Source organism: Electrona antarctica, assembly GCF_951216825.1.
Source record: "Electrona antarctica genome assembly, chromosome: 20".
NCBI lineage: Eukaryota > Metazoa > Chordata > Actinopteri > Myctophiformes > Myctophidae > Electrona > Electrona antarctica.
In genome coordinates, this window is record NC_136801.1 from 25,540,446 (window position 1) to 25,555,565 (window position 15,120).

The 15,120-nt window shown below is 44.2% G+C and overlaps 1 protein-coding gene across 9 annotated transcripts in view; it reads left to right on the top strand.

Annotated features, from left to right (window-relative positions):
• Positions 1 to 15,120, top strand: part of wwp1 (WW domain containing E3 ubiquitin protein ligase 1) — a 62,004-nt gene that overhangs the window by 40,233 nt on the left and 6,651 nt on the right. For 8 of the 9 annotated variants that reach the window (XR_013788552.1, XR_013788553.1, XM_079490227.1 and 5 more), the window contains exons 9-24: positions 235 to 700; positions 1,477 to 1,572; positions 2,618 to 2,792; positions 4,781 to 4,835; positions 6,558 to 6,645; positions 7,034 to 7,162; positions 8,090 to 8,162; positions 8,503 to 8,574; positions 9,274 to 9,362; positions 9,496 to 9,655; positions 10,030 to 10,163; positions 10,659 to 10,799; positions 11,603 to 11,723; positions 12,903 to 13,007; positions 14,674 to 14,770; positions 14,876 to 14,948. Coding sequence is in view for 7 of the 9 variants with exons in the window: in XM_079490227.1 (XP_079346353.1) it covers positions 235 to 700; positions 1,477 to 1,572; positions 2,618 to 2,792; positions 4,781 to 4,835; positions 6,558 to 6,645; positions 7,034 to 7,162; positions 8,090 to 8,162; positions 8,503 to 8,574; positions 9,274 to 9,362; positions 9,496 to 9,655; positions 10,030 to 10,163; positions 10,659 to 10,799; positions 11,603 to 11,723; positions 12,903 to 13,007; positions 14,674 to 14,770; positions 14,876 to 14,948 (2,074 nt within the window). In the remaining 2 variants the exon portion in view is untranslated. The remainder of the gene's footprint in view (positions 1 to 234; positions 701 to 1,476; positions 1,573 to 2,617; positions 2,793 to 4,780; positions 4,836 to 6,557; positions 6,646 to 7,033; positions 7,163 to 8,089; positions 8,163 to 8,502; positions 8,575 to 9,273; positions 9,363 to 9,495; positions 9,656 to 10,029; positions 10,164 to 10,658; positions 10,800 to 11,602; positions 11,724 to 12,902; positions 13,008 to 14,673; positions 14,771 to 14,875; positions 14,949 to 15,120) is intronic. The other variant, XM_079490230.1, reaches the window with a different exon arrangement.

Below are 15,120 nucleotides of genomic sequence, written 5' to 3' on the forward strand. Positions count from 1 at the left end.
ATCACCCAAATCACTGAATGCTCCTTTAACTTATGAGCCAACAAATAATCAGTTTTTTTTTTTATCATAAAAACCTTTCAATACTAAAAATGTACCATTATGAAAAGAACATTGACAAGCAAAATAGTAAGTACCATCAAACAATTTCAGTAATATTAAACATGCAGTTGACCCTCTCATGCCTTTGTCTCTCTCTCTCTCTCTCTCCGTTCCCATCTGTACTCTCTCCTGCAGTCAACGGAGAGTCGTGTAACACCGTCGCTCCGGATGCCTCCACAACAGCACACGAGGCGCTGCCCCCTGCAGACACCCAGATGGACTGCAGCCACGACACCGCCCTGTCAGACCCGAATAGCACAACCCCCGTCCCCACAGCCTCCTCCAGCAGCACCACCACCACCACCACCTCCTCCACACCAGCACCTGCCACTTCGTCCTCTGCTGCTAATGATGGTGATGATGGTGCTGCTCCTGCTGCTACCACCGACCCCTCCGCCTCCAACTCCACAGCACAGACGTCGACCACCGCCGTCTCAGCCTCCACTTCCGTAGTAGCTTCCAGCGAGGCGACGGCGGCGGCACCGCCCCCGGGAGCAGGTGATGTTGACGGAGGCGCAGCAGACGGAGCGGCAGCTACAGACGGGGCAAAGCCCAGGCAAGAGAATCCCAACGCTGGAGCCCCAGACCCCCTGCCACCGGGGTAAAACACCACTGGGATGGACGGGTGGCGGGTGACACGCACATACTGTACTGTACAGTACATGCACACTAATGCAGTGGTTCTCAAAGTTGTTCATTTCAACTCTTGAGATTGCACAAATGTTGCGGGTCCATTCCATTCCATTTGTACAATCTCAGAGTTACAGAGCTGCTCCTAGGGCCCATTTGGACCCTGAGGGTCCCTGGACCTCATTTTGAGAACCACTGCACAGATGCATCGACCCTAGGCTTATGACATGACAAATGGACGTAGGGATGAATTCGGAGGCAACGATGGAAGGAGAGGAAAAGAGAGCTAATTTGTTGTCTGGACGTGCTACACTGTTGACAGGACCAATATCCATAGTGCTGACACCAGACCAGAGTTGGCAAAAAAGCAATGGCACTCTGTCAATTTGAATTTCAAGTGTTAGAGGAAAATAGTGTTTGATGTGTGTGATTATCCCAGAAAATGTAAAATGTTTGGTGAGCAATGATCCTTACCGGTCCATTTTCCTTCTTTTTTTCTTTTTTAAATGTTTTTTTTTTGTGGCTTTCGCTTTTATTTTATATTCTTTATGGAGGGACAGACAGTAGGCTGACAGGAAATGGGGAGAGAGATGGGGGGTGACATGCAGTAAAGGCCGTCGGGATCGGGAGTCGAACCCGCGGCACACTGCCAGACTGGATTACCAGCCAAGGTGCCTGGACCGCTGAGCCACGGCCCAGGCCCCATTTTCCTTCTTAACACACTGACTCGCACTGTGTGTCTTTCAGGTGGGAACAGAGGAAAGACCCCCATGGGAGAACGTACTACGTAGACCACAACACCAGGACGACCACGTGGGAGAGACCACAGCCACTGCCTCCAGGGTCAGTTCCACACACAAACAAAAGTCAGCGTGTCCACAATTGTATTGGGTTAGCCCATCAAAACACCATCTCCACGCACCATCTATGGGGTACAGTACATGTCAGGGGGCTAATAAGATGGATACACTAGGGTCGGAGGTATCAATATACAAGCCCTTTCTGTACAGAAATTAGTGTTTGTGAAAATATGTTTTCTTTGATATAAGAGTGTCCAAACTGTATAATTTGAGTTAGGAGTTACCAAACCTTTTCAGCTTGCTTGTATTGAGGCCCAAAAGACAAATTTGGTATCTTCACAGCCCATTTAAAATAAAATGCCGATTTTCAAGGTCACAACTCCATTTCTTAGACTATACAGCTGTAGATTAGCTATTTGTCTTACATTTCTGCAATGTATTGCAGAAATGTCTTTGAGTGCTCATTGAAAATGACCCAATGTCCGTGACCCAAAATGGTTCCCAACGCTTTGTTTGGGGAAACACTTTTAGTGTATTGTGTTGTATGGGTGTATTTTCTGCATCTTTCCCTGCCATCTGCTAAAGCCAACTCCACATTGCCCCACGGTCGGCTGTCACCAGTCGCGACCGTGTCGGCAGGAGACTCTCGACGAGAAGCTCCCGTCGCTTGCGTCCATATCGCCTTATCGACGTGTCTGAACCCGTTGAACCAAACATGTCCGGTCGGTTGCCGATGTCTGGAGCGACGCTATCCATGTTGTAGTGATGAGGGGGGTAAATGACTCCACTGTAGAGTGGACGTCTGCGACGCGTTGTGGGCTTGTAGATCTGCTATTTTCAGCAAGTGAAAAAAACAGTCATTACGACGGCATCAAGGCCCGCCAAAATACATTTTAGTCGACTAAATCAACTGTAGATTTAGTCGACTAAAATCTTATGATATTTAGTCGACTAAAACTAGACGAACACTAAAACATTCCAGCTGACTAAAATGTGACAAAAAACTATTCAAGAGACTGTGACTAAAACTAAAATCTAAAATGTGCTGCCAAAAACAACCCTGCTTCCGTCCTCTCTACTCTGTCCAGGTGGGAGCGGCGTGTAGACGACCGGGGCAGGATCTACTATGTGGATCACAACACCCGCACCACCACGTGGCAGAGGCCCACCATGGAGTCGGTCCGCAACTTTGAGCAGTGGCAGAGCCAGCGCAATCAGCTGCAGGGAGCAATGCACCAGTTCAACCAGAGATGCCTCTACTCTGTAAGTGGGAAGAGAGCTGTTCTCTCACCCTCTCATCTTCACCCCTTTAACCCATTTTGACCTGGGAACGATTCTACAAATGTCTTCTAAATCCTGACAGTTTTCTGAAAAACCTCATGTTTCTATGTCAGTTGTTCTCAAACATTTTCATGTCAAGGAGCCCCAAAATTATGTAATTGGCCGCCGACCCCCATCTGAAAATATGTTGTTCCAGGGACCCCCCCTCCCCCCCAAGAAGCAAAAACTTTGGCTCTGAAAGAATATATATTCAAAGATTTGCGCCACATTTTTACGATTTTTCAAAAATAGCAGATCTACAAGCTCATAGCGTGGCTATGAGCTTGTAGATCTGTTATTTTTCAATAGCTAAAGTATGACATAATGCTTAAAATACCAAAATGGGCCCACCCAGAATGGGTTAAGCTAAGGGTTTTAGAGGTCACAAATGAAACCTGCCAGGGACATTGCTGTTATGTGGTTGGCCCTTTCATTGGCTGTGGCGGCCGGTCAGGCCAAGACAAATCGAGGAACGACGCTTAACTTGAACTATCTTTTTTTTTGTTTCAGTGAAACCAGAGGGATTTCAAATGGGAAAACAAGAATAGCAATTATTTTGCACTTCTCTCGCATCCCAAGTTTGTCTCAGAGTTTAGCTAAAAATGCCACATGAGGAGCTACAGTACGCTACAGTAATTTAGTCTAATATGTCTATAAAATCCAACATTTCTCTCAGACTATCAGCAGGCTGAGGTGAATTGTCTGATTTCCAAAGACATGTGGGGCCCTATCTTGCGCACCACCTTACTCCTTATCCCTAAACGTATTAGCCACATTTTACTATTATCCTATTAACCATTGAATTTTTTTTTAAATACTAGCCGATCTACATCAGCAGCTTGTAGATCAGCTATTTGAACCATTTTAAAACGTATTTCAAAATAGTAAAAAATGGCGAAGGAAAAGAAAAAAAAGTTTAGGGATAAAGGGGCAAGGTGGTGTGCAAGATAGGGCCCTTGTTTTTCAGTATGTACCGTAGGTTAGCAATCACCCACAGCAATCTAATCTACATTTCTTTCCCAAGTAAAACGATTGCTGGCTAACATCTCCAGCTAAACGTCACGTCACCAGCACAACGGAAGGTGCACATTGTGTAAAATGGTCAGATTGTGATCTGACCATTTTACACAATGTGCACCTTCCGTTGTCATTGGAGTACCGCCTTTCCCCACCGGACTGCAGCTTTTATCGCCCTTCACATCACATAATATAATGTGCACACACTGGTCATTTCGGCTCCGAGCACCCCCCCCCCCCCCCCCCCCACACACACACACACACCCCCCTCCCCCAAGAGCTATGGCTCAACAGCTCTTAAAATTGTGTTCAAGATAATGCAGTCACAGCAGGTCTCATGATGTAGATATTGCTTTGCCCTATTTTTCCTGGAGACAGAATATTGAATGAATGATTTGCATTGGCGTAGAAGATGTGGCTGAACATGTGGATATAGTCACTCCCATCTGTAACTGCTCAATACCTTTTGTTTTTCTGCCATGGCCTATACATTGCTGTTGTAAATTCAGCTTGCAAAATGTCACATGCAGATAATCTAAAGGCATTGTGCGTTAATCACAGACTGCTGGGATTGTGCTTTTATTGGCTGGGTTTTATTGGCTCATGTCAATCGTTTCTTAATCTTAAGAATTGTAAGCCTCGATAATCATGATGGTGTTCACACAGGCCCCACACTATGTAAATGTAAACCCAGCCCCCATCCAGTCTCTACTGTCATTCTCCTGGTGCAGTTGTTTAGCTGCTTTAGCACACCTGGGTGACCCAGTCAACCTACGTAGTCTTGTCAAGGGTACTTTGTCAAGCACACTTTTCTAGTTTTGCTCTATTTTTTTACTCTGATTATCTGGCATATTTCTAACCTGAATGGTGTGTTTCCCTGGTGGGTCTGAATGGATGCATGGCTTTATTTCCAGGCCTCCATGATGTCTGCTAAGAATGACCCTCTGGGCCCACTGCCTCCTGGTTGGGGTGAGTTCAGCTCCTTAACCCGTTCTAAAAATGTCTAAATCTAAAAAACTCATCAGTGGCGCTCAAACATTTTCATGTCAAGGAACCCCAAAATTGTATGTATTTGGTCACCGACCCGAACCCCATCTCAAAACATTTTGTTCCATGGACCCCCAGAAGCAAAGATTTGAATAAAAAATAAATCGCTTAAAAAATACCCATGTAGTCTGGTTAGGACGCATAGACTAGACATAGATTAATAAAATGGAGAGTGAGACCAGTGGTTGCTGATAAACGTTACCACCCTCAAACTAATCTCTATAAACAGATCATCTGCATATGAATACAGAATATGTAGGTAAGGGACAACATTTTTGGTGTCGGAAGTGTTCTGTTCATTTGTAGGCTTGAGTAGTATTTACGAATCACGACTGACCAGGCTTTGGTGACACAAGGTTAGCATCCAGGTGAACAGTCCGTGTGGAGAGCAAAAGAGACAGAACGCACATTTCGTGTGTGTAAAACAGTGTAAAACATGCTACTTGTAAAACAATCTAGACGTACATGTCGTCTCTCAACTCTCGGGAGATACAATGGAAGGAAGCAAAGGAGAACTTTGCCATGGCTTCAGAGGCTAAATGGTCATTAGACAACAGTCAATGCGTTTTGAGATTGCCCTAAAACGAGAGGCCGTCTGATGGATGTGTATCTGAACAGTTAATTCAAATCCATGTCTTTCAGCAGCTTTGGTATAAATCCTGACCATTGCATGCTCTGTTTAACTGATTATTAGAGATATCAATGTGACAGAGAAATTCACCAGGATTTACACACTTCCTACCGCGTGAATTCCGTTTGTGTCCGAGCATAGGCATGGCTGAGGCATGGTAACGCCCCGCCTGCCTGTGATTGGTCTACTGACACTGCCCGTCTTGACGGTCCTCCGAGACGCGAGGTTACTCCGTGGTAGCCAGGCTAACTCTGTGGTGAGATTGAGAAATAAATAATAGGCTACAAGAGAGGCAAACTTATTGTTTATGCCGTTTGCTTTGATAGTGTTGATTATCGTGTATTAATCTAATTATAGTAAACTAATACTATTACACTAAAAAGGATAAAGATGAAGGGAAAATAGACCTTTTTATAGTAGGCCTACAATAATGTTTCAAGTTTACACAAACAAATTACACAACACAAACACTTTATTTTAGAACACACCCAAATCAAATCATATTATGGCGTGCATGTTCAATCAATTATTATATCAAGCAAACGGAATAAAAATATTAGTTTGCCTCTTCTACAAAAATAAAACGTACAAGAGTTAGCGTTCTCTTGTATCATACCATACTACTTGTATTATTTCCCACCACGGAGTAACCTCGCATCAGACTATCCAGGCATCATGATGAGGACAGTGTCGGTAGGCCAATCACAGGCAGGCGGGGCGTTACCATGCCTATGCTCGGACACAAACGGAATTCACGCCTTCCTACCAGATGTTCATGCATTCGTTAACCACTTTTCCTGGTGTCCCCATTTTGTGCTATTTTGTGCATGCATTTTTATGCGTATAAATCTTGTCCAAAAACATGTAAAATGTCTACAAGCGCTTCGGTAGCTATTTTTGCTATTCATTGTATGACAAAAGTATAAACAGTAGGAGTAGGGGCTTCCTTTTGAAGGTGCTAACACGTCTTTTCTGTTTGTGTGTGTGTGTGTGTGTCCTTGTGTGTCCACAAGCAGAGAGGCGTGTGGACTCCAATGACAGAGTGTACTTTGTCAACCACAGTACTAAGACCACACAGTGGGAAGACCCTCGAACGCAAGGGTGAGCAAGGGCGTCATGCAGCATTGGAACCAGAATCTGGGCTCACTGTCAACGTGCAATTAGCAGCTGACTTTTATTTGTTTATACCGTACATTACACCCTATCCTGAACAGACTGTGGCCAGCTTAATGGCATGATTGTATGTTTTGGCTTAGAATTTTTGTTGGGGTGTGTGTGTGTGTGTGTGTGTGTGTGTGTGTGTGTGTGTGTGTGTGTGTGTGTGTGTGTGTGTGTGTGTGTGTGTGTGTGTGTGTGTGTGTGTGTGTGTGTGTGTGTGTGTGTGTGTGTGTGTGTGTGTGTGTGTGTGTGTGTGTGTGTGTGTGTGTGTGTGTGTGTGTGTGTGTGTGTGTGTGTGTGTGCGCGTGCGTGTGTGTGCGCGCTTGTACAGGCTACAGAACGAGGATCCTCTGCCGGAGGGTTGGGAGATTCGGTACACAAGGGAAGGAGTCCGCTACTTTGTGGATCACAACACGCGCACTACCACTTTCAGCGACCCGCGCACGGGAAAATCCTCTGTGTAAGACGGAACACCTAATGGTTATGACCCATATAGTACTGTGCATTTGTAATCACATTTTCTAGAACAGAATTTGAATCCAAATTCCATTAACCCATTTTGGGCGGGAACCCCTTTTGGTGTTTTAAATATTATGTTATAATTTAGCTATTGAAAAATAGCAGATCTACAAGCTCATAGCGCGCCACCGAGTGGCGCGCTACGAGCTTGTAGGTCTGCTATTTTTGAAAAATCGTGAAAATATTTATTTCAGAAAACTGGAGGATTTAGAAGATTTTTTTTTAATTTTGAGGTCAGGCCTAAATGGGTTAAGGGGCGTTAAAGTGCCAGGTGGTAAAGTGGTTAAAATGCCTGCCCACCACCCCAGAGGTTGTGGGTTCAAATCCACCCTGGTGCATCCTGCTTTGTCAAGCGTCTATGCGAACACAATTGGCCCGTATTTGGGGAAGGGAAGCCTGGCGGGGAGGTTGAGATATTTGTCACTGCACACATATTCCTAAATCATCTCGGTTAGGTGGAAACTTCATTATGTCCCAAACTGTTACTTTTAAGGATTCAAATTAAAAAAAAACTGCAAAAGAAGTACATCCACAAGCTCAAAACGCATCTCTTCGCACCGCATTTCTAGTTTGTGGATCTGCTACTTGAGCTGTTTTTGTGTGACGCCGTAGTATGATCAAGTAGGGCATACATTTACGAAAAAACAGAAAGTTAGACAGCAACGAAATGTATTTGAAATCGTAAAGGTTTTGTGAAAACCTTATGATGTTATTTTATACAGTAATGGCTAAATTCTAAAATGATACAGATGCTTTCGTGATTTTAATGGGTTAAAATACACAGATTTAAATAAAATATGATTTTGGGGATCAGCCATTTTAGAGAAGACTGGCGTCTAAACCTTTGACTCCTTCTGCTCTCCTACAGCACCAAGGGGCCTCAGATTGCTTACGAACGCAGCTTCAGATGGAAGCTTGCCCATTTCAGATACTTGTGCCAGGTAATTGCCTTTCTTTATCTCCCCTTTCTCCCCATCTCTCTCTCTCTCTCTCTCTCTCTCTCTCTCTCTCTCTCTCTCTCTCCCTACTTCTCACTGTTTCTCCACTTTGCACTCATGGAGACCATTCTAATAATAATAATAGTAATAATAATAACATGGATTTATGTATCGCCTTTCAAAAACCCATGGATGCTTTACATTAACAAAAATAAACTTAACTATTTGCCAAAAGACAGTGAGTGAACAGCTATCTTAGACAAACCTCCACTGTTTCACTAAGGTTTACAAGCTAATAAATAATGTTTAATGTCCCATCTCTTTTGTCTTTCTGTCTTTGCAGTCCAATGCACTCCCCAGTCATGTGAAGATCAACGTCTCCAGGCAAACACTGTTTGAAGACTCCTTCCAGCAGGTGAGAGAGGGTTCATTTACATGTTCTTATGTGACTTGTATCCAGATTACATCTGGGATATGATCACTTTCAACATATAAAATAAATAAAGATTAAAGGCTTGAACATAATACTCCCACGGGGTGTATGTTGTCAGCGTTTTCCCGTGAATGACAACAGATCTGCTGCCTTGTGAACTGAATAAATGTTGAGTGGTTGTGCAGGGAAACGATTAATGTACTCATTGTAACGACAAGTTGACAGAACACACATGGCATATGGAGCCGTTTGAAGAGCGACTTGCAGAAGTGGTTTGGTAGTCCTTGTATTACCAGACTTGAAAACATAAGAGCAGCAAGGTCATCATTAAATTATATTTGACAGTTATGAGAACATCCACAAATGATACCCGTGCATCACAGTATGTTGACAGCTTCAGTAATCGTGTTTCAATCTGTCCACAATGTGTCTCAGGTGCGTTTACATGTGTATTAGTTGAATAGGTGCAATCATATTGCTATATATTATGATCACCCGAGATGCATTTTCATGGCAGGTGTAAATTGCCTCTCAACCAACTACTCTCACTAAACATTTGACTCCTTGCGCACACACACACACACACACACACACACACACACACACACACACACACACACACACATATGAACAGTACGTGTCTTCTATGTATGCAAATTGTGTGTGTGTGTGTGTGCTCAGATTATGGCCCTGAAGCCTTACGACTTGAGGAGGAGGCTCTATGTCATCTTCAGAGGGGAAGAGGGACTCGACTATGGTGGACTAGCCAGGTAATATAGACTCTCTCTCGCGCACACAGTATGAAACATGTGTACTACTACTAAATGTACCGATGAATCCCTCAATCCCTCCTCCCCCTTCCGTCTCGCTCTCTCTCACACACACTATTACCCTTTCCTTTAGGGAGTGGTTCTTCTTGCTGTCTCATGAGGTGTTGAACCCCATGTACTGTCTGTTTGAGTACGCTGGCAAGAGCAACTACTGTCTGCAGATCAACCCTGCCTCCACCATCAATCCTGACCACCTCTCCTACTTCTGTTTCATAGGACGCTTCATCGCCATGGCGAGTGCACACACACACACACACACACACACACACACACACACACACACACACACATATACACACACACACACACACACACACACACACACACACTGAAGCCACCACTTGAACATAATATGGTACAGAATTATGCTAGAATCAATTGCACTATAATAAACAAATGGAAGTCCCAGAGGTAGAAAGACATACTCATGCAGGCGTGCCACGCCAAGCAATAACGGTACAATAACGTCCCTCTCTCATTCCACGTGTCATCCCCGATGTCTACCACACTGCTACCTTGTTAGATGTTTTCCTCTCAGACTAACATTCCTTGTTGTCTCTTTCTCTCTCTCTCTCTCTCTCTCTCTCTCTCCCTCCCCTCTGTGCAGGCGCTGTTCCACGGCAAGTTCATCGACACAGGCTTTTCGCTGCCTTTCTACAAACGCATGCTCAACAAGAAGCTAATCCTCAAAGACCTGGAGTCCATTGACCCAGAGTTCTACAACTCACTCATCTGGATCAGGTATTGAGACTGCAGACTGCTAGTGACACGGCTAAATGGTATCGTTAGCCCGGTTATTAACGCTATGAATATGTGTGCCTTGGAGACGATTTCAACTCGCCCGTTGCTTGTACCTTGGGCACAAAAAGTTTGAATACCACTTGTAGCATATACTTGGTGATAAAGAATATGTTTGGACCAGTACTGCTGTCAGAAGTAGGCGTATGGTGGAAGGAATTTGCATTGAAAACATAAAGAACCCAAGAGACTGAAAATTATGCTTATTATGATATTATTATTGAAGTAAAAATAACAGTTCAGATATAAACCAAAGTAAATTCAGTCTAACTCAGTCAATTGTCCATTGTCCATGGTTTGTCAGTCAGTGTTGAGTGAGTGAGTGATCGGTGTGATGAGCTGTGAACTGATGTAGATGGTACCGTGACCATACAAGCAGACCCATTATAAACCTGGGTTACACACTGATCTGTAAGTATAATCTCCTGCGTCCTACAGGGACAACAACATCGAGGAGTGCGGTCTAGAGATGTTCTTTTCCGTGGACATGGAGATCCTTGGGAAGCTCTCGTCCCACGACCTGAAACCCGACGGCGCCGATCTCCTGGTCACAGAGGAGAACAAAGAGGAGTACATCGGGTACGACAAGCAGACATCACCAAATCCACCAGTCAGGACGGGTCGGGTTTCTTTAGCTGAGCGGGTCACTAGGTAGACGAGGACTAGGCATTTAGAGGTTAACCCATTCTGGACGGGAACCCCTTTTAGTGTTTTAAGCATTATGTTATGCTTTAGCTATTGAAAAATAGCAGATCTACAAGCTCATAGCGTGGCACAGAGTGCCGCGCTACGAGCTTGTAGGTCTGCTATACAAGCTTGTAGGTCTGCTATACGAACTTGTAGGTCTGCTATTTTTCAATAATCGCAGAAATGTGGTGCAAATCTTTGAATATATATTCTTTCAGAACGTCTTTCAGAGCGTTTTTAACTCAAACGTTTTTAACTCAAATCTTTGCTTCTGGGGGGGTCCCTGGAACAACATATTTTCAGATGGGTGTCGGCGGCCAATTACATATAATCTTGGGAGTCCTTGACATGAAAATGTTTGCGAACGACTGACATAGAAACATGGGTTTTTTTCAGAAAACTGTCAGGATAGAAGACAATTTGTAGAATCGTCCCCAGGTATAAATGGGTTAAGGTCAGAGCTCTGTCCGATTTATACTTAGCTGCACGCCAGTGTCGCACACCCACGATCTACAAGCTCACAACGTGTCGCGTTGCGAGTGGCTGTTTTCGGTGCATGACGTCAGTGACGCAACCGAGTATAACTCAGGTTTCACGGTTAAGGTTACAAAGGGCATTCATAAAATTGCTATACTAACATCTGCATCTCCTCACAATACAGTAGTAAGACAGTAGTGTGTCTGTTTGCACTGCAGTCTGATGGCAGAATGGAGGTTCTCCCGTGGGGTGGAAGGTCAGACCAAGGCCTTCCTGGATGGCTTCAACGAGGTAGTTCCTCTGCAGTGGCTCCAGTACTTTGATGAGAAGGAGCTTGAGGTGAGACCAACGCACTGTTTCCTCACCGTCGAACATTAACCTCCTATCTCCATATTATAACTCTTTGTGTTTTTTTTTCCCCCCCCGTAACTTAATGGCCTACTTGAATGATCATACAGCGTCACACAAAAGCATCAAAAGTAGAAGATCTACAACCTCGTAATGCAGCGCGAATCGACGGGTTTTGACCGATCTGGTCGATCTGCTACTTTTGATATTTTTTCATTTGAATCCTGAAACGTAACAATTTTGGACATATGAGATTTCCACCCAACAGAGACGATTTTTAGCTGTAGGCAGGATGCTGTTGTGATGTTTTTAGCCCTTTACTTTAAAATCCCAACCACTCGACCCCTTAACCCCCCTGATGCCACATAACTCCACATCATATTTTTAATCTTCTTTATTTATCACATTCAACCTGGCATCCCTATTTTGGGTAAGAAAAAAGCCAGTGTCTTTTCGTCCGTATTGTCAAGCAGTTTCATGCTGGGTGACGTGGTGCTGATGATGCATTTCATTGGAGCTCACAGCTTCTTTGAGGTATTACTGTCAATAAATCACTTTCAATGGAGAACTTGAATTGCTTCCAAGCTGACCAACATTTATAGACTGATAGAGAATATTCCAGTGTCAACATAAATTACATGCCTAACGGCCTAGCTACACCAGGCTTTTCGCACACAACGCGCGCGTTTACCCTAAACACGTGCGTTGAATTTAGGTCCAGTCCTATTTTAAAAAACGCACGCGCGGGCCGCGCGTTTAGGGTAAACGCACGAGAAAAGCCTGGTGTAGCTTGACCGTAATAAGAGTTTCTATGGTGTCAGAGGTCCATGCATGCTGTACCTCAACCCCCATTTTGGTATGCATAAGGGTATGCATTAGGGCTCTGGCTCTATGTGCCTATTGTATATTTCTTTTTTGTTTATTTTATTTGGAAAAAGCAGTGCAGTATAGAAAGCATTTCTCTTAGATATAGACAAGGACATAAGTGCATTTCCCAGGTTTTTCTTTTCTTCGCCTATTGTATATTTCATGTCACACTTTATATATTTATATAGGAGATTATTGCTACTTGCAGCCCCATCTTGCACTAGTGGTGGTATGATGACATTCCAGTGACGCACTGGCTTGTGTCTGTGCGCGTGTGCGTGCGTGTGCGTGTGTGTTCTGCAGGTGATGCTGTGTGGCATGCAGGAGGTAGACCTCCAAGACTGGCAGAGGAACACGGTGTACCGCCACTACACGAGAAACAGCAAACAGATCATCTGGTTCTGGCAGGTACTACTGACCACACAACAATAGGGCTTTATATATATTATTGCTGGCAGAAACCTCCTTATCTAAACATTTTTCGTTAATTAAAACACACTGACTGCCATTGAAGTCATTTCAAATCCAACGCTTGACTGCCATTGATTTCTATAGACGCCATTTGGTGTTTTTCCGTGATTACGATAGAGGGCGCTCTTCTGCAAGGCTGTGACTGATCCTACGACTCCCGAAGAAGAATACACCCGGAAATCACGTGATCTAAAACATAGATATTAAAAATGTATAGATGCCTCATTGGCCACTGCAGTTCTTTGGAGCGACCTGTCTCCAACGGGAGGAGGAAGTCAAGCAGAATCTTGAAGGCACGCGCCTCTGATTCTACCGAACGTCCCCTTCCGTTCTTCCGTTTTGCTTCCGCTATGCTTCGCAAGGAATCTCGGGAAAGCTTGCCAATGCAATCACGCAACGCCATCGCCTCCCGTTGCCTCCATGTTGCCTTCCGTTGAGATGCAGACGCCCCAGAGCCGGAAGAGGCGTCTACCTTTATATGTCTATGATATAAAAGGATAAAGAAGAATAAATCCAGGCCGTTTATCTCTGATTTATTTTCCCATTTTGCGTTTTTGGTGAAAACAAGCTATATCCCCACCCCACTCCATCCACCCTGCAATTTGTTTTTAACTGTCTTTGGCCCCTGAATTTCACCCAGCGGGACAAAGGTCTCATCTTATCTAACTCAGTCTGAGAAAGTCCAAATGGAACCGTTTGTACATTCTCAGAGTAATAGATTAGATTAGATAAACGTTATTTCAGACACAATAGGTCCTAAAACAGAGATACCAAACAGACAACAACAACACAGAGATAGACCTGATTTCACTCCAGTAGGCCCAGATCAGTTAAACCGTTACCTCCAGTGTTTCCAGAAGCAAGAGGAATACCTTGCAGCGCTCTGTACGATCCTTGTTAATAATGCCAGTAGTAACGCATTCTTTGACTCCATCAGTCTACGCCAGGGGTACCCACACACTTACTTTTTTGACTTGAGAGCCACTTTCAAAATGACCAGCTCAACAAGATCTACCCAGTACCCACCAGAAAAATATGATCCCCATTGCTGAAATTTGTTTAAACATGTACCTGAGGCGGCTTTGGAATAGCGTCGCTGGCGTTACATACAGCAAGACAAACACACTTGGAATGGGGAAATGGAATTGGTGGAGGGTTTTTTGTATGTAACTTTGTAATGCTACTGACGTTTGTGCACAACAATCTTGAAAACAAAGCATTGCATTGTGGGTTTGAGCTGACAAGTCACCTTAATTCAAGTGTCAGATTCCCCAAAGTTATTTTTTTAAATATCCTTTTTAAATTACATTTTTAAATATATTCACATGCTGTGATCTACCTGCACAGCCTTTGTGATCTACTGGTAGATCGCGATCTACCTTTTGGGCACCCCTGGTCTACGCCATGAATCTGTACATACATAAGTCCTCATAGCATGACATGTGCATGGGTACATTACTGGTCACAAACATTTCACCTGCACTCGTCCATCTTGGGAGTTTCAGCAGTATTCGAATGGTGCTATAGTGTGTGTGTGTGTGTGTGTGTGTGTGTGTGTGTGTGTGTGTGTGTGTGTGTGTGTGGTCGCTGTCTCCCTCTGCAGCTGGTGAAGGATGTGGACAACGAGGTTCGTTTGCGGCTCATGCAGTTCGTCACAGGGACCTGCAGGCTACCACTAGGAGGCTTCGCTGAGCTCATGGGTTAGTAGTAGCACAGCCTCACACACAATTAACAAATTACAGTAAACAAATCTACAATCTTTCACCTTATATCTTCAACGTTTTTCCCTGTTGTTTGGATATTAGGGAGTAACGGGCCACAGAAGTTCTGCATTGAGAAGGTGGGGAAAGACACCTGGCTTCCTAGAAGCCACACATGGTGAGTCATCCGCACAGTCACACTCAGCTAAGAGATTCACATGCTTGGCTCCTAGCCCATTAGCACTACTAAATTTGTCTTGGACAAAGGACCCGCATGCAAGCGTAGCCCTTATGCCCATGTCGCCGCAGAGCAGCGCCACATACATCTTTCTTGCAACATCAAAGAAAAG